Source organism: Ictidomys tridecemlineatus, chromosome 3 (assembly GCF_052094955.1).
Source record: "Ictidomys tridecemlineatus isolate mIctTri1 chromosome 3, mIctTri1.hap1, whole genome shotgun sequence".
NCBI lineage: Eukaryota > Metazoa > Chordata > Mammalia > Rodentia > Sciuridae > Ictidomys > Ictidomys tridecemlineatus.
The window spans coordinates 29,586,774-29,614,538 of NC_135479.1; the positions used below are offsets into that span (position 1 = coordinate 29,586,774).

Below are 27,765 nucleotides of genomic sequence, written 5' to 3' on the forward strand. Positions count from 1 at the left end.
CTCTCTAAAGGTTTGCCTGCTCTTCTGCACTATGCCTATTTCCCTCCCATCCTACCTATTGCCTGCAAGGCTCTAGATAGTGCATTGTCTACTCTAGTCCTCCATCACTGTGCTTCCCCACTGACATTCCCTCTAATCCTGAAAGATTAGTTTCTTGCTTATCTCATATGCTGTTCCTCTAGACTGGGAATAGCACACTCGTCTCATTCCATTAATTGCACATATCAGTTCCAAAGGCCCCTGCCTAAATGTGTTCTTTGTTCTCTTCTAGTGTGACTGCTTTTGTTTTTCCTATAGGTGCTCCTAGATCTTGTTCTTTCCTTCATATCACCTACCTCTGTTGTAATGATGCCTGGATATATGTAATTATTTTATCAACTCTGGCTGAACCATAAGACAGTATGTTTCCTAAGGACAAGGATTCCTATTTTATTCACAGTAATATTGTTGGTATGACGCATGACACATTTCAATTGTTGAATTAATATTAATGAATGAATGGTCCCTTGGTTATTCTGTCATAATTTCTGAGAATTATTCACTTGTCTATTTAGCATTCTATTGTTACCATCTGGATTTCACATCAAGAGACCTGTCCTCTCCATGGCCTTTTGTGTCAAATTCTGTATAACACTTTGAAGTTTGCAAATATTTTTCTTTCTTTTGTTGCAATAATATAGAGGAAGCAGCAGAAATCAAAAGCTTTGTTTCAAACTTGATACTGTACTTTATATTTCACTTAGTAAATTATAATACCCATATTGCAACATAGTCATATAAAGTACATATATGCATATGTATAGCTAAGAGTGCATGTAGTGTGTGTGTGTGCGTGCGCATGCATGTGTGTGTTTCCTCTTCTCTGAAATTGGGATGGGTCTCACAATCAATGTCATTGTAATTGGAATCTTTTTTCCCTAGTCATACATAAAGTAATAATGTATCTTAAAATTAGCAGCATCTTACGTTTGATAAATTCAGAATTTTGTTGTCAAGCCCTATAGCTAAAGACAAAGGTCACACAGATAAGTGTGGTGTTTATAAAGTTAAGTAGAGGGACACTTAATTTTCAAATGAAATATTCTTTCAATAGGCTGAACAGATCACTAGAACTGGGACCAAAGATTTTAGATAAATAATAGGGCCAGGCCTCTGGGTGGCAGAGTATGAAGGAAGCAATGCCACTTGTGAGAGCAGAATGCATAACAGCAAATAGTATTCTCTTTGCAACATCACTCTCTTCTTTGCCATTATTATTTCTATCACAGCCACCTTAATTTCTATAAGCTGTTCCCTGGAACTCATTAATTTATTATTGACTTATTGTATACTTATCAATGTGGTGGGGAAACAACTGTGAGAAGGACAGGTTCTGGCCAACTGAGAGAATCCATGGTACCAGCTTGGGAATTACTGAATTAACATGCTCAAATGCAGGGGCAGTGAAAGTAAATGTGAACAGAAAGGATGCTACAAATAAGTTAAATAAAAGTACTGTTTAAGCAAAGTGGAAGAAACAATTAAGTAAATGTGGAGAATTAGAGAAAACTCGCAGTAAAGGTAGTGTTTGAATTTTGCTGTGAAATTTTAAGTGAGAATTCATCAGGAGAAGTGGAAGGGTATGTGGTGGCCTTCTGTATAGGAACCTGTATTTGTAAACCAATTGAAATCTGAAAGACCATCAGTAGTTCAAGGGACACTCTCTGAAAACAGAATGAGGAGTTGATAGATGGGATGGAAGTTGTATGAAGAGGGTGGAAAAGTAGGTTGCAGACAGCTTGCACTGGGTTTAGGAAGTTAAAAAGTTTCAACTTTTTTTCTACCAATAGGCAATCAACCAAGGTTCTCAATTTGAGAAGTAACATAATCAAATTTGCTGTCGTGTAAAGATTATTTGTAACAGAAAGTTGGATTCACCTCACCTTACTTACACTGTTTTATAGTTTATATGTGTTATGTGATTCTTAAAGAAAACTCGTGTTATAGATATTTATCCCCACATTACAACTGAGAAAAGAGATGGAGTCTCATAGAGGTTAAGCAATTTTCCTATGTTTATGTTAATAACACACCATGCAATCATTTCCAAGGGGACAGTGAGCTTTCTTCCAATGGCTTTCTTCTGCTCTCAAAACTAATTGGGAACCAATTAGTTTTGAGAGCAGAAGATTATGGATTATGGTGCTCGCCCATAATCCCAGCAGTTCGGGAGGATGAGGGCAGGAGGATCTCAAGTTTAAAGCTAGCCTCAGCAAAAATGAGGTGCTAAGCAACTCAGTGAGATCCTGTCTCTAAATAAAATACAAATTAGGGCTGGGGATGTGGCTCAGTGATTGAGGGTCTCTGAAATCAACCCAGGTACCCCCTACAAAAACAAGGTGGGAGGCTATGTTCAATCTGTAGATCGTGAAAGTATGGGGAATAAAGAGTTAGTTAAATCAGAATCATAATATCAAATGGTTTCTAATAATATGGTAAAATATTATTGAGAAAATTACATAGTAAGGTCATAATTGGAAATAAAGAATGCTAGTAATTTTTAACAGTACTACTTAAATGCTCAGGAATACATTATTTCAAGGTCTGCACAAATGTCAATGTGAGAGAGTTCAGACTTTGAAGTTGAGCATGTGAAAGTGCTTAGCACATTGCCTGTCACATCCTGTAGTTGCTTGGGAACTGCTGAGTCAGAATCTAGACTATGGAAAAAGGCCTCAGCACAGCCCTGAAGTTAGTATCTTCACATATACATTAATCCAGCTGGGGCAGAATTCACTCCTTTAGAATGCTAGACTTTTACAGAAATAGCTTTGTTTTCATTTGCAGGTTCTAACTTTTAAACGGGTTCAGAAATTCATGTCATCGGCTAAGATCTTATTCCAGGAAGCAAAGAAAAGTAACTCACAGCTGTAAATACTTTTTAGAAAGTGTGTGTGTGTGTGTGTGTGTGTGTGTGTGTGTGTGTATAAAATCAGAGTCAGAAAGCATTCTTCTTCTCTCTTGGGATTACTACTCTGTTGGAAAATGCTACTTCCTTCATTAGGGTACTTGAACTCAATGTGGGGTATAAATAGTCTTCATGAAACTTTCCCTCTGTACTGCTCACATGGCATAGCCTGAGAGGAGAATGTGGGAGGTTGTAGGTGGCCTCAGCTCTTTTGCCCACCTGTGTTTTCTTAGCCTTCTTCTCTATAATCCTGACAAACTGTGATTTCTATTAGATATGTGCATACCAGAGTTATCTCCAAATAATGTAGAATTTAGTTCCAAGTTCATAACAAGATTGTGAGCTAAGCAACTCAATGAGACCCTGTCTCTAAATAAAATAAAAAATAGGGCTGGAAATGTGGCTCAGTGGTCGAGTTTCCCTCAGTTCAATCCCTGGTCCCCGTCCCCCAAAAGAAAATCAAATTGCAGGCTAATGTATAATATACTTAAGTGTCTGAGAATAGTCTTGATATAGTTGATTTAAACACATATGTAACAAAATGTTAATAAGACTTGCACTCAGGCAATACAGAACTGTGTTTATAAAGTCTTAGAAAATCAACAATTCTGTTTTATTGAGCATATAAGAAGGATCCATATGGAAGATGTTTTTTCCATATTACTTTCTGTTCTACCATTGTTATTGTATATTCCTCCTCACACAATTATTAAATGTAAGAGATAAAAATGACTTATAATTATAGCTATTATGTATTATGTTCTGACTTAGAAGTTATTTAATTACATATTTGTAATAGCCAAATGGGTCAAATTTTATATATTTTTAAATCAAATTGCCTTTTTTTTGTTTAGGTTTTTCAATGTTTAGATTTCAGAAGACCATAAAATTATAATGTATTTAGATAATGACATCTTTATACAGTATTTGGAATGACATATTCCTATCAAATCTCTTGATTTTATAATTCTGTATTGCCTATTGTGTATTTATTTAGTTTTTCTATATATGCATTAGTCAATTCAAGAGATAGTACCACATATCTTTTTAATAAACAGAAATAACTGTTTTAATAAAAACAGAAATAACTATTGTTATTTAGGCATAAAATACCCATCAATCACCATTTTTGTAAGTCATATGGTTCAGACTAATAATCATTTATCCAAGGAATAGGTTTTAGTAGGTAAGACTTCAAAATAAGATGTTTCCTTGAATTTCTGGAAATTACTTCAATACTATCAATGTGAATAATCCATCTTTTAAACCATACATGTTAGTCAGTTTTCCGTCACTACCACAAATACCTGAGAATAATCAACTTATGAAAATAAGTGGCTTATTTGGGTTCACAGTTTTTCAGGTTTTAGTCTAGATTTGGGTTCAAGGAAGCACCTCATGGCAGGATACATGGTGGAGCAAAACCACTTACCTCGTGACCTGGAAGCAACAAAGAAAGAGAAAGAGACTAGAGTCCCACAATCCCCTTCAAGAGTCTTCCCCCAATGACCCCAAAACCTCCCATTAGGCCCCATCTCTTCAAGTTTCCACCACTTCCCAGTAGTGCCACCCTGGGAACCAAATATCTAACACCTGGGCCTTCAGTTGACACTCAAGTTCCAGATCATAGAACCTATGTAAGCTTTTCCCATAGTTACAGAATAATATTCCCTGCCTTTGTATGAGGATAAATGGAGAAGTATCTTAAGAAATGAAAATGAATAAAGCTTATTTCTTATTTCAGTTTGAATTAAGAGGAAAAAAAAAAGAGATGAATACTTGCTTAACAACCACAGTAAATCTTGTACTTGACATAGTCTTGGTCATTTAGGCTACTTATAAGCAAAGCCAGGACTTATCAAAGACAATGCCAGGACTCCTGTTAGTATTGCTCTTGATTAGCAGGGTATGGCTAACACTGTAGACACAGTCAATTAGGTCTAGTCACAAGAACCAATCTAGTAAGAAGATATTTGATCATGAGCTGAAATATGGATTGATAAATATAATTAAGAGCTTCAGTTAAATTTTTTAAAATCTAGTCCACATTTATTCCAGAAATGATGCAGGAATGTTCAGAAATGAAGGTGAATGAATCTTGTATTCTGAAATATCTCATATGAGTATTTGGCTGGATTTTTCACAGAGTCAAAGAGTTTTATCAGTCTCATCTCCATTCTGATATGCAGGCCTAACAATTAATATAGGCAGGATTCCTTGGCATGCAAATTTTACTCAAGTGTGTTATGAAGCCAGGCTTTTAAACATTTTCCTGTTGAGATTTTATAAACTTTTTTTCACTCTTTCAAACATTCTTCACAAAAACTTTTTATTGCTATAATTGTATCCATTAATTTTTAAAAAATTAGTTTCTTTATAAATGCTATTGTTTTTGTTAGGATGGACGTTTGAAGCCAGGAGATCAACTTGTCTCAGTAAACAAGGAATCTATGATTGGTGTATCATTTGAAGAAGCAAAAAGTATAATTACCAGAGCCAAGTTGAGGTAACGTTTCTATGCATAAGATAGAATGAGTCATTTAGCATGTCTCTTCAAAAATAGCAAAGATGTTTTAAGTACTTCAAATGCTTAAAGAAATATTTTAATAATATTTGAAACATTATCTTAGAGTCAGTTGTACTATATCCATTACATATCAATAAAGTGATTTCTTTGTAATGCTAGGTCAGAATCTGCTTGGGAGATAGCATTCATAAGACAAAAATCTGATGGCAGTCATCCAGAAAATCTATCATGCACATCCCTTTTACAAGCTTCAAGAGAAAATGGACCTCAGGCCTCAACATTTAGTCTTCTTTCTTCTCCCCCTGAAATACTAATTCCAAAGACCTCATCTACTCCAAAAACTCAAGCTGCCATTTTACCTTCTACTAAGATGAGTCAGGTAATCTTAAGTTTTTCCATTTATTAATCCATACATCCACTATATGTTTTTATCTTAGTTAGATAGATACAGAATTGTGATTTGGGACATATAGTTTCTTAACAAATTAAATAACTTTTTAAAAGACTTTTTTCTTTTTTTCCTATTTTAGATTTTATACTGTGTTATCAATAAATATGATTTTTCAAGCTAAGAATTCTATGTCCAGAAGCATAATCAATTCGAAAATATAAGCATGACAAAAATGGCACTATGGAGATATATATCTAAATATCACTCAAAACTGTTAGGAAAGCAATATTTAGTTTGAGACACTTACTAATGAGGTTCAATTAATTATTTCTGTTTTCTGCTTGACAGAAGCCTGACAATGTTTTATTATTGTTTTTGTTGTTATTCCTTAGCTTCTTTTCTACCTAGTGAGGTTAATCCTAGTTATCCAATCTGTGTAGGTAATACCCCTTACATGTGTATATTAGAAAATAGCTTGCTTTATTGGAATTATAAAAATGGGGAATTTAAAAAAATTAACAATCATTATTAACTATCGCATTACCTAGTTAATCAGTTATAAAATAGAGCATATACTATATATCTGTTTCAGCTATAAAGTCAAATAGGAAACTCAAAGAGGCTTTCAGTCAGTGAAATGAATTCCCCAAGGGTAACTTAAGTTTTAAGGATATGCTGATCAAAAACAGGCTCTTATTGTCATTTGAAGTTATAGTGTCTTAAAAGATAGGATGTATGGCTTTATATGTTCCTGTCCTTGGATGTGGTAAAGCTAAAGCAACTGTTAACCTTTAATTCTAAAATGTTTTATTTGAAGATAAATATTAGAAGTCTCATATTTTTCATAATATTACTTTAATCTCTTTAACCATTTTTTATGTTAACATAAACATCTAGTCTGATCTTTGACTTGCTTTAGAAAATGACATTGCATGTTTCTCATTTTCTTTCGCAGATAAAAACTGAATACCAGAAAACAGAATATACTCCAATTACTTCTACAGAGAACAGCCCTACAGATATGTCTATTTCAGGTAAATACACACTTAATTCCTCTTTCCTGCTATTTTTTTCAATTTCTTTCTCTCAGTGTAGAGTACATAATGTGGTTTAATAGACTTTAAAGAAGAGTATATTATGCCTTTTTTCTGTCAGTGAATAAAAGAATAAAATGAATATATTATCAGTGGTTCCTGTTAGATTCTGACTTTCATTGGAAATTGCCCTGAACAAAGGTTGAAATTTTAAGAGATGCTTTTTCATAAGTGTCTATGAAGCTGTAATAGTTAATGAATTGTAGAAACCAAATAATGAAAACTCTTCTATAAATCATATTAGGTTGCCTTGTCCTTTTAGTGATATACCGAAAGGTACATTAAATGCATCTTTCAAAAAACTCATCGGAAAAAGGAACACAGCTTAAGAAAATAATTTTTTTTAAGAAAGCATATGAATATAAATTAGAAGGGCCATTAGTGTTGTAAATTCAGCATTATTGGGTTTTAATTACCCTAAAATGATTTATGGACTTTTTAAAACAATAAAGCAATACTTGTCTAAATTACCCATAAAGAAAAGGATTTTTATCAAGCTACAAATCAAGTGCTTATTAGCCCAAGTATTAAGGGAAAAAAACTTTCCCTTGAAATTATCTCCAAAATCTAAAGGAAACAATAATTTAAAAACTACTTAATATGAACAAAAGCTAATTATATGTTGCTAAATTATAAAGCAGATTATCACCCATAGATTTTAATTTTTAACAGTGTTATTTACCTGAAACTTGCAAAGAGAGTTAGCTTCAATTAAATAGCTACCATACATGGGTTAGGGAGATAGCTCAGTGGAAGGGTTTGTATTTAGCATGCATGAAGTTCTGGGTTTAATCCCCAACACTGAAAAAAAAAAAACCCAGAATTTATGCTAGATTTCATAGTAGTTTCCTTGGATTCAGATCAGTACTGACCAATGGGTTTGTAGCGATCTTTAGAAAAATTGTATTCCTTTTAATTTAGTGAGATTTATTGACTCCCAGAAACTTTGTTAGCAGTAATGCCCTTTACATAATTAATGTTCAGTCTACTATTATACTGTTTTTATTTTAAAGTGGGAAGAAAGAGATAGATGAATGAAGCAAAAACTAAGGAGATGTGGGATTGACATTGTTAGATGACAGAGGTCAAGGTCCTTTATTCCTTGATGCTATCATAAACACTAATTATGTAGCATTTATATCATGTCTTCAATATTTGAAGTAATTGAACTACTTGGTGCCTCTTTGAGCCATTTATTTATTCATTTACTAAATATATGTGTAGACAGTACAGTTGGAATTTGAAAAAATTAAGATTCTTCTCTAAGATAATGGCATATTGTGAGATAAATCATGGGGTTAAAAATTCTTTGTTATTCAGATTAGAAAGTATTTAATTTCATGTATATATTTGTTAATATACATATGTTCTGATTTTATAACACCTTCACACAAATAATGTAAAGACATGAACAAAGTAAACTAAAGAAATAGTGAATGGCTTGAGTATGATATAGACTGTGATAATTGTGATTACTACCAGGTTCTGAACCTAGACTTACACTTTTAAATTCTAACCCAGCGTATTAGCTCTATAATCTTAAAATAGTTGCCTCTTGGGGTTGTTATGAGGATTAAAGATCATGAGTGTCTAGCACTTAACATTATAATTGGTACAGAAAATTTTGCCATTATTGTTATTATAAACATTACAGAATCCTTACCTAATCTGTAGCTCAGATAACATTCCAGGGTATGTTTTCAGAGCAGACATGAGAGCTTCAAACATTTGATTCCATTTTGTGACTTCCTTTCAACCCCTGAAACTGGTTTATACTAAGGGATTTGTTACAATATGCAGAAATCAGTTAAGAAAAACACCTTAGCAATGTCCAACATTATCCAAATATTGAAGGAAGTGGTACTCAGGCAAGAGATTATCCCAAGTTTGGAAAGTATCATGAGCACCAGGCATGATGGTGCAGGTAGGTCTACAATCTCAGTGACTTAAGAAGCTAAGACAAGAGGATGGCAGGTTCAAGGCCAGTCTAAGCAACTTAGCAAGACCCTGTCTCAAAATAAAAAATAAAAAGGGCTGAGATGTAGCTCAGTGGTAGAGCTACCTCTGGGTTTAACCCCTAGTACCAAGTACCAAAAAAATGAAAGGAAAAAAAAGAGAGGCATAGAACTAGAATAAGCCAGATGTCAGGTGACCTTAAGAGGTAGGTCTGATTAGAGCAAAGAGATCTTGTAATGATTAATAAAGTGAGAGAAATTTATACCATTGACTAAGAAATGATGCTAGATTTTATAATAGGAAAATAATGGAAAAATATTTTAAGTATGTAAGTTTATATAAAGTATATATTAAAATGGAATTTTTTCTAGGGTTAAAAATAACAATAACTCAGCCTCATTTTCTTATTTCCACATAAATATAAGGAGGTAAGATACTTCTGGGCAGGGAGCAAGGCAAGGAGAAGCAAACTCAACTCTAAATTATTTCTAAGTATCTTAGTATATTATGATTTTTCTTTTATAAGTACTTAATTATAGATTCTTTCCAAATTAGATCCTTAGCCATCATTTATATACTCCTTTAGTTGATAGTCACAAAAATAAATGTTTTAATGTTAACCTCAATAAAAATAAACTTAATAAGGGAGCTACACCTCTGTCCCCATCTCAGTCATTCCAAGGTATAAAATTAATTAGAATTTTTAAAATCAGTATGATACTTGAATATTTTTAAAATCATTTATCCTATCATATCAATTTATTCAAAATTTAGAGTTGTTTACTATTGCCACAAGTTAACACTTAAGTTTGTGGGTCAGCTAAAAGTAAAGACATTGCTAAGGGAATAAGAAATACTATCATCATTTTAACAATGGCACAAGCTTTAATTCCTCTTCATCAAGTCTTTTGAAATTACACAAAGTACTGATAGGGAAAAATATCCTTTGAAGGTTCATGGAACTAATCAAATGGTATTGATCCTGCTCTTATACATCATTCCCTTTCTTCTGCTTCTAAAAAGAGGAATAGGAAAGAAGATCCAGGAGAATGATATGTTTTTGAAAAGCCCGCCACCCCCCCCCCACGCCAGAGAGGAGCAAACAAAGAGCTTGTTTAGATAAAGAGATGTGATTGGCTAATGAGGAAAATAGTCTTTGAGGTACTTTTTGGGTCAAGCTATTCTGAATTGCCAAAACATGCTGGTCTTATGCACAAGATCCTCTTAATTAAGGTTCATCTCCCAAGTAAAGATTTAGAAAACAATGTTTTGTTAAGCCATGACTAAATATTGCTAAATGGGGTAAGGGGGGATTAGTATCATTTTATATTATCTCCTATTAACACTGTATTTCTGTGTTAATTTGGTTTTTGTAGTAGTTTTTACGATTTTGTTGATTTTTACCTTTACAGCTCATATGAGATTATCAGTTTTATTCTTCCTACTATTCAGATGAGAAAATGGATATAAAAAAGGTTGACAAATAAGAACACTGGTTTCTGTGTGACAAGAGATTAGAATTGTAACATTGTTATTATGTACTAGCTGTGTGACCTGGAGCCAATTTCTTTACCTTTTTGGGCCTTAGTCTTTGGGATAAGAATAGTCAACACCTATGTTATGTTGTTGTTGTGAAGATTAGTGAGCTTAAATATGTAATTGATTCACTCCCAGGTTAGAAATAAGCATAAAAATAATCTTTTGATATTATGCTCAGATGTAGGGAAACGTGAGTGAGAAGCCTATGTTGGTGTTGTATGTATCCCTGTCTGTGCTTCTCTCCTCCTTTATTCCTCTTGCTCTCATCTCTGTGTCCCTTCCACACACTTACTCTTTTTTTTTTTTTTTTTTTTTTTTGAAGTAATTCAAACTTACTTAGTCTTAGCAAGGCCCTAGGTTAGTTTGGGTCCACCTAGTGTTAGTGCGTCTTAATTGCAGGTCAAGTACCAAGCTGGAAGTCAAGTCTAAATCTAAAAGATGAAAAGTAAAGTTGACTTACCTGCTTTTTATCTTCCATAACATTTCACTCCATAAAGATCTTTTATGCCATGCTGTAGGTTTGTTATAGAATTTCTCTTAAGAAAAAAATAATATTTAATATTTTTATCCTTCAGCCAACAATTAGATGTTATGATAACAAAGAAGATTTTATCAGGATTGTAAAATTCTGTTACACTAAAGTCAGTCTTTATAAGGTTTATTTCCATTTGGAGCTAAAAGTCAGTAACCATTTTTTTTTATAATCTTGACACCTATAAGCTATATTAAAGATTTTACATAGAATGTTGAGGATGTGTTAAAGGTTTAGAGGAAGACTATTTATTTTCATATGCACTTCTTATGTTCTTAAGAAAGAGAATGCAAATCATTTTGTACTTAGAGACAGATGCTCTGAGAAATTAAAAAAAAATTAAAACACTGCATAAAGATGTGACATTTTAAGAAGTTTTTTTTCTCTTCCTCTTGTTTCTATGTAGAACTAGTAAAATACCATTTAAAAGTGTATTTGGAATATAGTGACAATTTAGGTAATAAGGATTGACATAAATTTTTAAGAAATTTGATTTACAGACTTTAGCATATTAATACAAATAGATTTTCAAGTTCTAGCCTCTTATGGAACCTGATTTCTTATTCATGTGACAAGGACAAAGGCATAATTAAGGGACATGGACAAGGTTTATTGCAAAGGTACAAGAAAATAAGTGAGAAGTATATTACCCTCAGTTCTTAAAAGTCCAGTTATCTACTTAAAACATAACCTTTCTGTAAAATTAGACTTTTATTTTTAGCTCAAAAAGTTTTGTATCTCTATCATATTTTATGTGATTTAATGCAAACTTGAAATGATCTGCATTCATGGGTTTTTCCAGAGTACTTCCATAATTCACATAACAAAATCATTTTGCCAATTTAAGATCATGATCTTTTTGAATTTTTAATATGATTTTTTTTGAGAAAAAACTTTTAATATTACAATGATGGTCATAGTGTTGAGATGTATGTTTGTCTTTTAATATTTCCATGGGACTTCACAGTGCATAATTGGTACTCTTTTTATATCTTTGAGGGCTCAAGTAAAGCTGATTTATATGATACATTTTAAACTTACAGGGAAAAAAATTATGAAAACAAAAGTGAAAACTGCCAACTGATTAACCAGAATTATTTTTGAACAGCAGGAGCCCAGAACACATCCTGTCAAATGAAAAGTTCTATTCCAATTAAGTTTCCAATTAATGTGCACCCTGTTGTCTCTTAGATATTGCTCCTGCCTGGACTGATAATTATGGACCACAGGGAAAGAAGATTTTCCTAAATCCCTCTATTCGCCTTAAGGCAGAGAAACTGGAAATGGTAAATCCCTTAAATTTTCATTTTGCTTTGGAGTACAACAGGAAAGAAGTATTCTCATTCCTAGAGAGGATAAAGTACTGGAGCCATTTTTGCCTCAAGTTCTTTGCAATTGAATGAAGGGCAGTTGGGGTTTAGATTATTTAATTAATGTTTGCTTTTGGCAATTCATGGTGATTTGCTAATACAAAATAGAAATAAAACCTTTGTAACTAAGTTGACATGCAGATAATAAGTTTCTTTTTCTTCTTCAATAAGAAAATATGATGCTTTGCAATCTAGAATCAGTGGGAACATGGAATTGAGACAAGGTATATTTGGCTTCATATATAATAGAAATAAATGCAATGAAGTAGTCCTTCATTGTTGTTGTCTTTGAAAGCAAAGAGTTGCTAAATTCTAAAGAACAAAATAGTCCTTAAATTTAAAAAGATTTTAGCAGTGTAGTGAGGCACTAAAATATGGTCATGAGGAAGGCCGGGCATGTAGCAGGATGGTAGAAGTGCTTGCCTACCATGCTCTGCATTCCAAGATCAGCAACGCACAGAAAAAGGGTAAAACAAAAATAGTTCTGAGAAAAGTAGAGCATTGAGGACTATTGTTACCGTGTGATGGGTCCCTTACTTCTTACCTTCTCAAAAGAAAGATTTGTCAGGAGACATAGATAAAATGAGCATAAAGGGTTTAAACCTTTAGTGAAGTGAAAGTTCACCCTCAAGAATGTAGAGCAGGTCCCCATTAGTACCTAAGCAAAACCCATAGGGGGTGATCAAAACCAGAGTGTAAATGATATTACAGTGGATGCCATCACCCAAATAACAGTGCCTCCTGTTCTGTATGCCCCAAAGTGGAAAGTTCTGAAGCTGGTTAGAGCCCAGTTTCTTAGTTTTGAAAGATTGTATCTGACCCTGAAGGAAGCGGTTTTCTGTCACACAGAGTAGAATGCTCCTTCCTCCATCAAGACGGAATGAATTCTATTCTTCCTCTCCCTATCCCTGGGCTCATGTCTATCTACCTTCCTACTCTAACACTAATATATGTAAAAGAAATTTAGGATGATTATAAAAAGGGAAAACTAAAGGTGGGAAAGCACTTTAAAACTTATCTTAAGGTTACCAGCAACTAAGAAAGAAAATGTGCTACATCTTTTTTTCTTCCCCCAAAGGCACAGAGGTTTATTTAGGAAAGTAGATACATATTGAAGAAAAGATGTGTCAGTATTAAGAGAGAGATGCCTTCAGGGTAAAGCAAAGAATACACATTATTGAGGGCTCTCTTCAGGAGAGAGACCCCCCCCCCGCCTTTTTTTTAATGTAAATTAGATATAAAGCTGAAGGTCCACAACCTCTACTTTCCTATGAGTTGTGGATTTTTTTTCCCACATTTTAGAAAGAAGATGAAATTGCAAAGCTAGAATGAATAAACATAGTATATATGTACTTACCCAACCTTTGCTCAGTCCTGTCTTTCTCATTGAAATCTGAAATTTGAACAGTCTAATTGTTCAAATGCTGACTCAATTTCTTTGTCATCCAAACTTTGCTAATTATTATAAATACTGTGCTACTTTGTATATCTTAGCACTGACCATCCGTCAGTGTTTTATTGTACTATGAGCTTTTGTGTATTATGCTTTATCAGTGAGATCATATATCTTTACCCTATCGAACCTCCTTCTGTTTAAGTACCTGACTTTTGCTTCTAGGAGAGGAAAGATTTCTTTTCTCATCTATCACTAAGTTCATGGCTGGCAGAAGCACCTATAACAAAAAAGATTAACAAGAGAAATAGATACACATTTATTTAATATGAGTATGAATTTTACATGGCACAGAAGCCTTCAGCAATGAAGACCCAAAGAAATAATACAGTCTGTATAATTTTATGCTTATGTTTGGGATGAAGGTGAACAGTCATGGAAGAGTGTTGATTGGACAAAGGGGATATGGCTTAATACTAATAAACTAAGGGAACTTAGAAAGTCCTGTTTGTTCAGGGCTTTCATTATATCCCTGTATTTTAAGAAAAAGGGATGTATGTATCTAAATGACCACTAAATGCTTCAATAAAAGTTCAGTCTTGACAGTACTATGAGAAATATTTTTAAAAGCATATAGTAGATCTAAAATGTATACAATGGAAGGTTGTGATATAGTGACAATTTTTAATCATAGATCATTATATATAGTGAAACTTAAATTTGTGCAAAAAATACATGATTTATATAAGCATGTATTGGCATTATGTTCATAATAAAAGCTTGAAAAATTAGACACCAAGTTAATAGTGTTGCTTAAGCAGTAGTTCTTAAGGATGGGAGTATGATTTTTCTCCTCAGGGGACATTTGGCAATGTCTAGGAAGTTTTGATTGTCAATATTGGAAGATTGTCTCCAAATTAGTAATCAGTAACAAAAGATACATCTTAAAACTCTATGAAAATTTAAAACATATTTTAAATAATTTATGAGTCAAAAACACTGCTAATGAACATGAAAAAAATGTTTATTCTCACTTGTAATTAAGGGAATTCAAATTAACAACATAATATTTCATATCCAACATACTGACAAAAATGAAAGTGTAAAAACAGCAAATGCTGTTGAAATGTAGAAAACAGGAATGCTTATATACTATTAGTATGCATAAGTTGGCACAACCAATGTGAAGAACAATTAAACAATACCTAGTAAAGTGGTCACTGAATTATCCCTAAGACTTAGCACTTTCTCTTCTAAACATATGCTGTGGAGAAATTTTCACACCTATAAAAGGAGGCATATATATTTTGTAATCAAAATAAAAATCAGAGTAACTAAAGAGTCCCATCAATCAGGGAACTTTTGGATAATACATTATTACTTATAGATAATAAATTACTTATGAATAATAAATTATAATGTATTATACATGAAATACCATTTACAGTTAAAATAAGTAAACTAGTTTTACAGATAATATTGAGCAATTATAAAATCATAAGGTTAAGGTAAAATAAAACTAATTTGTAGAGTTAATACTTTTAGATTATACTATTTATGTAAGATTTTAAATGCATAAAATTAAAGTGCATATTACTCAGGGGATACATACTTAATATAGTAAATGACATTAAAGTATGAACAGGAAGATACACCAACCTTAGGATAATGGTTGTTGCTTAAGAACAATAAAGAAATTTTCAATTAAATTAATTTTATTTTATATATTTATAAATTTCAAGCAAATACATGATATATTTGATGACATCCAGTACATGGAGTTTTTGTATTCTCTTTTTTTTTTTTTTTGAGGAATGGTATTTGAAACATTTTTATAACTGAAGAGGAAAACACACAAAGCTAAGAATTATTATTCCATGTACACAAGGCAAATACTTAGGACCTCAACAAGGCAGACAGATGATGCTAAGAAACTTTTGGAAGAATCTTTCCTGATATTCTGCCTCCTGTTTCCTATTTTCATGTGCCCAGTCAGATTGTGTGCCTGGGGATTAACTAGTTGCTTTTCGAAATAGCACACCTTGCACACTATGTTAAATTATGTATTGTAGTTACTGTATTTGTTCACATCTTATTCTCTCCCTCGAGACCATAGAGTCTTTGAGGGTAGGGACCATATATCATGTCTATCCCTTGTATTTAGTTTCGTACCTGGCAAATAGTAAGTACCACATAAATATTTGGTGAATGAAATGAGGAATGAGTGAACATATTACAAAGGCAGAAGAAATTTGTAAGAAATAATTACCAATATTAAACTACCTACCTTTTAGTTGTGATGTGATTGACAGTATATATTGTTTTTGCTAGAATCCTGTACATTGGATAAGATATATCTAATATCTAATATATATATTTATGATAAGGTATATGTACTATATATATATTTATTATAAGATATATATATATACACACACACATATAGAATCCAAAATAATAGTGGTTTTATTTCTCTCACACCAAGAAGCCTGAAAAAATGTAGGCCAGGGCTGACATGGAGGCTTTATGGTGCAGGGGACCCACATTCAACTACCCTTCTATTTCACCATTTTTATTGAGGTACCTCATGAACCAAGGTAACTGCTCAAACTCCAGCAGTATTTCCTTCCTCCTATCTTCTTTCTCTTTCCTACCCCTTCCTTTTCTCCTCCCTGTCTTCCCTTCTTTCTTTCTCCTTTCTCTCTTCCTTTACCTTATTAAGCCAAAAGAGAGAAGGAAAAGGAACAAGAAGTGCTTAATTCTGCTTTGGAAAAGAGACTTTCTAGAAACGGTCTCCAGGACTTTGCCATATATTTCATTGGCTAGTTACCTTTATAGGCAGTTAATCCATAAATAGCATACTTTCTTTGGCCATTTGGTTTTGATCACTGTTCCTAATGTGGATTTTTTTCACTGAGTTGGAAAACTTGCAATGAAAAGTTTTATTCTTTGAAGATTTGAAATCTTGCTTTACATGAGGCCTTTTCCTTCCAGGCTCTAAATTATCTTGGCATCCAGCCCACAAAGGAACAACACCAAGTCCTGAAACAGCAAGTACAAGCAGACTCAAAGGGGACAGTGTCATTTGGAGGTAATATTAGGTTCATCATGTATATCACAGGAACTCAGTGAAGAGTTACTGTGACCCATTTTCAGCAAGCATGTCTGTTCTTTAGAAGGAGAGAATGAAAAGTAAAACCACATTGATTTAAAGATCCTTAGTCTCAGTACTCTAAAAATTCTAGTAGTTAATAGCAGAAAGGAGAACTTTATTAGAACCTTTCATCTCTAAAATATCATTATTCTATCATATTCTTTTTAATTTTATATTTATTGCATAAAGATTGCTTTAATAATAACAAAAGAAGCAAAGACAATATATAGAAGTCCTGATTTACTACTGGGAGATTAGTTCTAGTTCTTTTCAGCTAGAATGATATAAATATATTTATAGTGCTACATAATTATTTTTATTAGAGACACCATAATTTGCCACTTAATTGACAAACTATAAATTAAGCCTTTCTACTGTTGGGAATTTTGATGGTTTGTAGTATCAGAAGCTAATACTATAAATCTGTATTTATTATTGTGAATGTATCCCCTTTCTTGGATAAATCCTCACAAATGACTTTGATTTTCAGTGCATATTGGTAAATTATTTTCCAAAGACATTTTACATATACTTGTTCTGCTATCAGTAATGTTTGAATGTTACAATTTTTTTCCATCTCTGCTGGCATTAAATATTTCATGTTTTTCTTATATGATGGATGCCCCATTGAATCATTTTAAAAACATCTATTATTACTAAAAAGAAAATCTGCCTTTTTGTTTTGAAGCCATAAAAAGGGTAATTTTGGTCTCATCTCCCCTTGAAAATCATGCCAAAGTAATAAGAACAAGAAACAGAAATGCATATATAACCAAAACCACAATATCTAAGGACAAAAGTTGATAAGGAAAGTACAGTAAATGAATTAGTGGGTAGAGGCAGGTAAAGCCCAAGTATTCAGAGATTAAACAAAATCACAATAGAGAACGTGTAGATTTGACCCTTGGGAATTAAAAGCATTTAGGCAGCACATTTGAAACAGGACTGTTAGAAATGTTTCTACGAAGAATTATAGGTGCTGTTTCTTGCCCCTTCTCAAGCAGGCTAGCAACTACCACTCCCTTACACCTCCAGGGAAAAAGAAGTTTATTTCCTTGAGAAATTAAAACAGAGATTATGGCCCTATAGTTGCCAGCAGCAAAGAAATTTGGGGGAGTGTATGGTGAGTCATTACTCACAAACACACACCCAGATTGCTCCATGGAATTTACAGCCATGTTTATAACTGTAGGCAGGAGATTGTAGGATTCTGTCTGAAGAAGCTTAACAAAAATGTCAGCTGGCCACTCGATTGCCCTGTAGTTTAACCTGCCAATTGACTAGCCAAGTTATGCATAACAAAATTTCCAACTAACTTTTTTAGTGCCTGATTCTTAAATATATTATTATAACCAATGGTTACCAGACATTTGGGGAAATCCTCCATCAGAAAATATAGTTCAAAGTATCAGACAAACAGGAAAAAAAGGAATTTGAAAGGAAGGAGAAATGATGAAGAGCCAAACAAGAATATCAGATAAACCATAATTAACATCTTTAAAAAGACAAATGAAGATAATGCACCTATAAAATAGGAGTAAGAATTTGTAAATTAGGAATAATCAGAGAATATTTAAAAGAATCCTTAGAAATTAAGAAATATAATAGCCAAAATTAAAAAATTTGAGAATACATAGATAAATAGTTCACTCTTAGTGTCTAAGAAAGCTACAGACTCTTGCTATTTATTTTCTCAGTGTCCATGGGCAGGTTAAGACAGTTAACTTGTGTTTGCCCCAGTTTATTCATCTTTAAAGTGGAAAAGACAAGAGAACCTCCCTCCAAAGGTTGTTGTGAGGATAAAATTGCTAAGCACCATGCCTGGCATACAGCAGCTGTTACGTAAACAGTAGCTGCTGCTATTATTCTAAACTTCAGATTCTTCCAGCTAGAAAAGCCATAAGTCATAATATTGTCATATGTTTCAGGAAAAGTTCTACTTAAAATAAAGAGTTGGAGAATTAAAGACATCTGTGATATGTTTGCTTTATTATTATCTTAACTGAATTATTAGCTTTAGCAAAGTTAACTAAAATGAGATAAAACCAGTTTCTTACTTATTTGAATTTACATTTACCCATCACTTGGCAAATACAATTTTAAGATAAATTATGCAAGTTAAATCTGAAGCACTAGTTCTAATACATAGTTACAACTTTATGTGGGAAAAGATGACATTTATTTACATGAGGTTAAATGCTATGTTCTTACTGAAATGTATTTATTTCAGATTTTGTACAGGTTGCCAGAAATTTGTTTTGCTTGCAGTTGGATGAAGTAAATGTTGGGGCACATGAAATTTCCAACATATTAGATTCACAGGTAGAGTATGCCCTATAGAATTATCTTGCCCTATAGAATTATCTTGATTCAGTTTTAAGTCACAGTCTTATGTTACAGATCATATATGTAGGCCTTTTAAAATTTTTCACTAGCTTTTTAAAAAATTATACAAATAATACATGTTCTATCATAGCATGATAGCACACACCTATAATCCCAGTAACTTTTTGAACTCTGGCAAGTTCAAGGACAGCCTTGGCAACTTAGCAAGATCCCATCCCAAACTAAAAAACATAAAGGGCTGGTGACCTAGCTCAGTAGTAAAATGTTCCTATGTTCAATACCAGGACTACACAAAAGAACAACTTCCTTGGAGATTCACACACACACACACACACACACACACACACACACACACACACATATAAAAACAGATTAATTTAAAACCAAAAGTAGGAGTTTTTTCAATCTCTTCCAGCCTCTTCTCTCCTTAGCTCCTCTACTCCCATATGTAAAGTCATGAGTATTGACAACTTGCCAATTGGAAAGCTAACTAAACAGATAAGTATCATGTGTCCATTCTAATTTTTTTAACACACCATAATATATACATGGAAGAGTGCCTCTATCATAAGTTTATATCCTTTGATATATTACAATCAGAACCAATCCCATGAAGCATAACATTAAATAAAGAAATACATTATCAGGACCCCGGGTGCTCTCCTATACCCATGTTCCTTTCCTGTTACTAGCAATAACGCCCCCACTCCTAAAAATCAGAGTAACTACTCTTTATTTTTCTAACATCATACATTTGATTTTGACTGTTTTTGTGCTTTATATAAAATTGATTTTTTAAATTTATTAACTTCATAAGTATAAACTTTGGCATTTATACTATCGGGGATGGAAGGGGAGGGGAATAGTAGAGGATAGGAAAGGCAGCAGAATACAACAGACACTAGTATGGCAATATGTAAATCAATGGAAGTGTAAGTGATGTGATTCTGCAATCTGTATACGGGGTAAAAATGGGAGTTCATAACCCACTTGAATCAAAGTATGAAATATGATATATCAAGAACTATGTAATGTTTTGAACAACCAACAATAAAAAAAAGAAAAAAAAATCTTTCAGTCCTTTTATGAATTTTTGATACTGTGTTATTTTAAAAACACCTTCCCAATTTATATATTTTAATTAATTCAAAAGTTATTTTTGTTTATGCATCTGAAGTCCTTGTCCGGTTCTATTGTCATTTATTTAACAACCCGTCCTTCTGCACTTTGGCCATTGAATTGAAATGCAAACTTTATATTTGCTAAATTTATATCTAGATAAGCAGATCTGTTTCTAGACCCACCACTCTGTTCCATTTCTGTTTGCTAGTTCATTAGTATTTTAATTACTGTATCTCTATAATACCAGATTCATTATTATCTGGTATATTAGATAACTCTTAATTTTGATCTTCTAGATGATCTTTAGAATCATTTTGCTATGATAATAAAAACACATGGGACTTTTTTCGTTTTTGTTTGGAATTGTATAGAATTCAGGGGATGGTTTTGGAAGAATTGAAAATAACATTTCTTTACTCAGATCTTTGCTCATCTTTTAGAAAAAGAAAATTATAGCTTACTTCATTTATATTTCGAGTATTTCTTTTTGGATTAATTGCTAATATATTATAACTTATGATGCTATTGGAAATGGGATATTTATTTTTCATTGTTATATTTTTAATTGATTAAGAAATATGATCATTTTAAGCTGCTTATTTTGTTTGATACCATTTTACCTGTCTCCCTTGTTCCAAGTGTTTTTCAGTTATTTTTCTTGGATTTTCTAGGTAGACATTTGATTACATTTTTGTCATTTCCACAGAATTGTACCTATTCTAAATACTATTGAATACAAGCAAGCAAAACTGAGTAAAAAGTAATTTCTAAGATACTTTAATCATTTTACACATCTTAATTTTTTTTTACCATTTCTATTTTTCTGGAAGAATCTTAACAATTAAAACTATTTCTTTAGAACTTGAAAATGTTTTATCTGCAAATTGTCTAGGCCTAGATTCTTTAAGAAGAGGAATGTATTTCCTCCTTTTAATCAGTATTATATAAGGCTATTATTCTGTTCAATTGTTTTGTTCTTTTCTTGAATATTTTGTAAATGTGTGTCTTTCTAGAAAAGTTCTTCTTTTATCAAAATACTCAAACTTACCAAAGATTAATATAGATTTGTTTAGATCTTTAATTTTGTTTCAAAAATATACTATATAATTTTTACACGTAATTCCACCAATACATTTTATAGATCATATATTAATCATCATTTGGTATGTAATATTTCCACTTCTTTGCCTTCTTTGATGCTTATCTTGATCCTTTTTTTGGCTTAATTTCTAAATAGTTTTTTCTTATGCAGTTTCTTTTTGGTTACTTATTTTTAGTTTAATTCTTCTAAAATTAGAGACATATTCTGTGTGATATTAATTCTTTGACTATACATTTAGTGATTATAGTCAATTAAATATTCCCAATCTGTTGAAAAGAAAGTATATTCTGCAGTTTGGAGTACAGTGCCACTTTCCCATGTCAATAAAGTCAAGGTTGTTTCATGGTTTCATATTTTCTGGTTTTTTTACTCATTTTTTATTATCAGTTACTGAAAGAATTTTAAATTCCCCCCCCACTTAGTCTTGTTTATTTTTGTTTTACATCATCATAGACTGTATTATTAAGTATATATAATTTTGAATTGTTATAGTCTTATCCCAGGTATTGAATCTCAATATCCTAAGATATTTCTTTATTTTCCTATTTAGTTAAATGGAGCAGCTATACCATCTTTATTTTGGTTAGTGTTTTGTTCAGGTTCCAATTATTATAATTATTTTTTCTTTATTAAAGAAAGCAGTTATATAAATCTTTTAAATATATCGAGTAAAATTTAAACACTATCATTTTTGCTACTCATAAACACTTGAAAGAAAATTTATGCATCAATTCTTTCTTCTGAGAAGTGTATCTTTTCTTTCCTTTTGTTAGCTCTTATTTCTATTCTATAGTCCTAGAATGTTCTATTGATGGACTCTGATTTTATGCTCGAAAGTCATTGATCATCCTATCATTTTGCTGCAAAAAATTTACATGAATAAAATGTTTTCATTGCTTCATAAGACTTTAATCTTTTCTTCTAGATTGAATTGTAATTATACTTATTAATTGATCAAAACAATAGAAACATCACATAAATTTTTATCAGTTATTTTAAAAATTATTTTAAAATTCAAATTCCTATTTTAATGTGATGTGTTATTTGCAATCCAGAACCATCATTTATAAAATTTGCATATTTACTTGAGCACTTCTGTATTCTTCTGCTCAGTTATTTATAGATTCAAAAGCTATAATATCTGATAAAGACTTGTTTCCAACCTTGTAGTTATTTGTCTTACTTACGTAAATATGTATGTATGAAGGTATGTTTAATCGAGAAGTTAAAATATATATTTATCATGTACAACATGATATTTCAAAAAAATGTATATATATATACATATATATATGTATACACACACACACACACACACACACACACACACACACACACTGTGAAATGTCTCCATTCAAGCTAATTAACCCCACGTATTTAGTTTTTGTGGTGAAAATGGTGTTCTACTCTCTTAGAATTTCCAAAATATAATACATTGTTATTAAGTAGTCAGCACTTTCTACAAATATCACTTGAGTTTATTTTTCCTACCTAACTGAAATTTGTATCCCTCTACCAACATCTCTCTAACTGTGCCCCCATACAGTTACTCCTAAAATATAGCTTTGACTATTGTTGATCATGTCTATATAAGTTTCACAAACATTTTTCACTATTAAATTTATAGATCATTTTGGGAAGAATCAACATCTTCCTTTATATGAACATGTTTTGGCTTTTCATTCATTTATGTCTTCTTTGATGTCATTTAATACATTTCACATATTCTAATATAGGCTTTATTGATATTTTATAGGCTAAATGAATCTAGTTAATCTTATTTTATACACTTTATTGCCATTATAGTAAATGGTTTCTTTATAAAATTTAAGATGCATTTTTAATTCTTTGTTTTGGTATAAAAATACAACTGATTTCTATATATTCTTCTTATTATCTGGCAACCAGGAGGCCTTTCATTTTCCAGAAAACTCTCATTATTGCTTATATTTCTACATGATTATATTTATTTTCCTTCTTATTGTTTTCAAATGTGATTTTAAATGAATAATATGGTGAATCAGTTGCTAACTACCTGTAAATTTGAATGAGAGGATAAAATGTCACATATTTCTAAAAACTTTCTTTTAGTTCATGATTAAGAATTAAAATTACACTTTTACTTCATGGTTATTTTTAGAGCTCTATTCATATTAGTGCATATTCTATTACTATAGTGAAATACCTGAAGCCATCTAATTAGAAAGCAAAGGGGTTTATTTATTTAGCCCACAGTTCTAGAGTTCAAGTCCAGAGTCTAAAATTTGTTGTGGGGAAGGGTGACATTAATTCTACTTCTGGTCAGAACCTAACAGCAGAAATTCATCTGGAGGAATAGATCACATTTGGAAACAGTAAGTTAGAGATTGATGACCCACCTCTTAAAGGTCCGTCACTTCAACACTACCATACTATGGACCAAATCCCCAAACATGAACCCTTGGGGACCAACCAAAACCAAAACCAAATTATAGAACTGAGGTTTTTAAGTAATAACCTTGTTAACAGGAAGTTCAAATGCTATTTATTATTAATTACATGGTTCTGGAAACACAAAGTATAAATATATGATTGGTTTAGTAGATAAAATAAAGCTGATTCTCTCAATAAGAAAATAATGTATGTTAGTATTTTTAAAGTTTAAAATTACTTTGTTTTATTTAGTAATCCCCCCTTTTTTTTTTTTTTACTTCTAAGCATTTGCCCATTCTGAACACTTAGTTTTTCAGTAACTCTCAGGAAAGCACCCAGTTTTCCCAGAATTGAGGCACTGATTTATCAGAACAAATTTTGTAGCATTTATCATAGAATAACTACAGGGTAGAAGCACAGCTGATTCGGTGTTATGTATTCATCTACACAATGTTGATGGCAGAGCATTGTTTTTTTTACTACTAAATAGTTCTCAAAGCTGCTATGCCCATGTTTTATGAGGAAAGACAAAGGTGGTTTACATCATGCCATTGAAGTGGCAAACTATAGAAGCATGCAGAGATTTTTAAAGCAGCTGAAAAGAGATACTCATACTCCAAATTAGTAGTTTACTTCTTTATTACCCACATGATTTTAGGGCAGATAAGAATTTGCTTAATCTGTGATACATTGTTAGAAGAAGCATAGTGCTGATGGCAATTATGCAAGGTGTTCTACATGCCAGTAGTATCCTCTTGTGGCTTCAGAACAAAAATGTTGTGCCATCATTATTACATTATGTTATATTTGTTTGTCACAGGAATATATTCTTGTCAATTATTGTCTTTCCTTTTTTTTATCCATAATACTAGTACATTTTTTTTACTACACTCACATATATACCTAAAACAAAAATCTCTCAAATCATCAGTTTCCTATATGTATTGCATTCTTATTTAATAATAATTCAATTCTATTTCACTAACAATTTTGGTCTCCCAGTACACTAGAGGATGATGTACCACAGTTTGAAAAACACCATAAAATTCCCTACTTTTCAAGTAACTCACCAAAAACAAATAACTTTTATTTTATAATGTAATTCCCAACTTTTTTGAGTTGAAAAACAGTGTAGTGTCTCCTGAAACATATCAATTGATCTGTGGTTGAGAATGATGACAGTCTAGGAAGGTGGGGAAATTCCACTGTGGCTATCCACTCAACCATCTCAGTTTCAAAAACAGCAGAGTCAAGTTCATTATCATTTTGTTTGGGTTTCTTGTCTTTTACTCATATGTTTTCCCTTTGAGGGGCTGCTAAAGATATCTTAATTTATTTTTTTAGAAATATTTTTACTGAAATCCAGCATACACATAGGAAAGCCCAAAAATCTTAGGTGTACAATGTGATAAATTTGGATTATTATCTCAAGTGGAATCACTGCTCTAAAGTCTCCTTCAGGCCATCTTTCCACTCAGCTGCCACTCCCACCTTCACATGGGAACCACCATGCCTCTCTTCTAACAGCTAGGTTGCTTTTGCCTGATTGTGAGCTTCATAATGAACAGAATCAGTATACTCTTTTGTAACTAGCTTCTTCTGTTCATCATTTTGTCTGACTCATAAGGTTTCTTGAGATGCTATCTTTTAAGTAGGAATTGCTGAGTCAGTATAAGTCAGTCCTACTTTTGTTTATTTGACAAAAAACTTTCGGATCTGGGAGAATATGGTATTTAGAACTGAAAATATAATTATCTTGCCGTGATTCTAATCATTGTTATATTAAAAGAGAGTCTCACAAGGTTACATGGCTGGCACAAGGTCATACACAGAAAAGGCAAGGCTGGGGCACATTCAGCAGTACTCTGAACCTTGCAACAGCAGACTGTAGCCCATCGTAATGTGACAGTCTTATCAGGATAATCAGTAATCTGAATGGATTATTTTAAAAGCACAGTGAGAACACTGTAGATTCCCTAGAGCAGACTTTTCACAGTTTGGGCTCTGGTTGGGCGTAGTGGCATACAACAGTAATCCTAGTGGCTCTGAAGACTGAGGCAGGAGAATCACAATTTAAGGCCTCAGCAACTTATCAAGGCCCTAAAACACCTTATGGAAACCCTGTCTCAAAGAAGGGAGTGGGTGGGGCTGTGGCTGTAGTTCAGTGGTAAATTGTCCCTGGGTTCGGTCCCCAGTACCAGAAAAAAATAACATCTACCAGATATATATTGAACAGCTACAGTACACATTACATTGTTTCAGGTGCCAAGGCACATGTTATTAAGATAGATAAAATCTGGCCCTTACGGTATATGGGAAAGTCATGTACACAAATAATTATGGTTAAAAAAGTGTGTTGTATAAGATCATAATAATAACAATAGCTTAAAACATTTAGGGAAGATTCATAACAGAGTTAGCATTTGAACTAGTTTAAAATGGTAAGTTGGATTCTGTCTGCTTAAGAGGTGAGCATAGAATGATAAGAGTATTAGAGTGTACAGGAAAAAAAAAGAATGTGATTGAAAGCAGAAAGTAGTTTACTTTTTCAAAAAGATAATTTGGTACATGAAGGTGACAGAAGTTAGATCTTAAAGGGTAAACATTAAATGTAAAGTTTAATTTTTATCCCATACTAAGAATCCACTTAGGAGAATAGTGCCAAGATCAAATTACTATTTTAGAAAGAGGAATTGTATGTATTGGTTACCTAGGAAAGGAATGAAACTGGTGGTTGATATTCTAAATACTGAACTATGCAAAAAAAAAATCTAAAAAAGGATAATAAGAACTAAACTATTGTGAAAGCAGGAAAAATATAAAGGAAATGAAAGACAAATATAAAAGAAACGAAAGACAAATCTAAGTTGTTACCAGAAACAACCACGAGTATATCATCAGTAGAGCATAACTTACCGTTTAGATGTGAGAACCCCAGGAGAAGAACAAAGATAACGCCAAAGTTTTGGTTAGGATGATTATGAATGATGATACCTTAAGAGATAGAGGAAAATAAGGAGAAAACCTTATTCAAGGTAGAGAAGATGATGAGTTATGCTTTAGAGAGAGTGAATCCAAGTTACTGATAAGTGTTAAATAACCAAAGGCCATTGAAATTTGGGAACTTTCACACCAGGAGAAGGAATGTTTAGGAGAGTGATAGTTAAAGCATAACAGTGAAGGTGATCACCCAGTTTGTAGAAAGAAAGGGGGAAAGGAACATTCTTTGGGGAACATTCTCCCTTCTCCCAGTTAAGCAGCAAAAATAAAGATAAGTCACTGGAAGCAGACCAACTTAACTATTCAGAAGGGTAGGTGAGATGGTAGCATAGCACAACCCTGGAGAATTTCAAGGAAAAAAAGGCTTTAGCAAAGAGGTTAAGAAAGTTAGCAGAGGCATTTACTTTGTCAAATAGCAGTTGGATTGGTGAAGCTGCTTGTAATTATTTTAGAAATATGGGGATGGGAGGAAAGTTGTATAAAACACAAGAAGTGAAAAGTAGCAGGGGAAATAGATCAGAAGAGGATACACAGACATTTTTAGGTGACTGGAATGGTACAGTTCAATTTTATAAGGAAAGGAGGTAGTTGAATGGGTTCCTAATATAAAACCTTATCAATAAAATTAGACTGAAACAGAAGTTATTGTTTTGTTCTGTTTAACCTGAATTTAGGTCAGGGAATGTGGCCAGTGGAATAGTATCTGTCCAGAATTGACGGAAATCAAAACTAACTAAATTGATGATGGTGGAGCCACAGTGAAAGAGAGGTGAGCGCAGACCTATTAGCGTAATTCAGTGACTCACAGTGTCTCAGCTTCTCTAGAGGGAAACTGGAGAAAGCAGAGAAGAAATGCCTCCTAATGTTATTTGCCAGCTGT

The 27,765-nt window shown here is 32.5% G+C and overlaps 1 protein-coding gene across 7 annotated transcripts in view; it reads left to right on the plus strand.

The window, feature by feature from the left end:
- Window positions 1–27,765, plus strand: part of Stxbp4 (syntaxin binding protein 4) — a 148,258-nt gene that overhangs the window by 22,126 nt on the left and 98,367 nt on the right. For all 7 annotated transcript variants that reach the window (XR_013436131.1, XM_078042266.1, XM_078042268.1 and 4 more), the window contains exons 5-10: window positions 5,347–5,453; window positions 5,634–5,853; window positions 6,821–6,899; window positions 12,178–12,272; window positions 16,744–16,840; window positions 19,134–19,225. Coding sequence is in view for 6 of the 7 variants with exons in the window: in XM_078042266.1 (XP_077898392.1) it covers window positions 5,347–5,453; window positions 5,634–5,853; window positions 6,821–6,899; window positions 12,178–12,272; window positions 16,744–16,840; window positions 19,134–19,225 (690 nt within the window). In the remaining variant the exon portion in view is untranslated. The remainder of the gene's footprint in view (window positions 1–5,346; window positions 5,454–5,633; window positions 5,854–6,820; window positions 6,900–12,177; window positions 12,273–16,743; window positions 16,841–19,133; window positions 19,226–27,765) is intronic.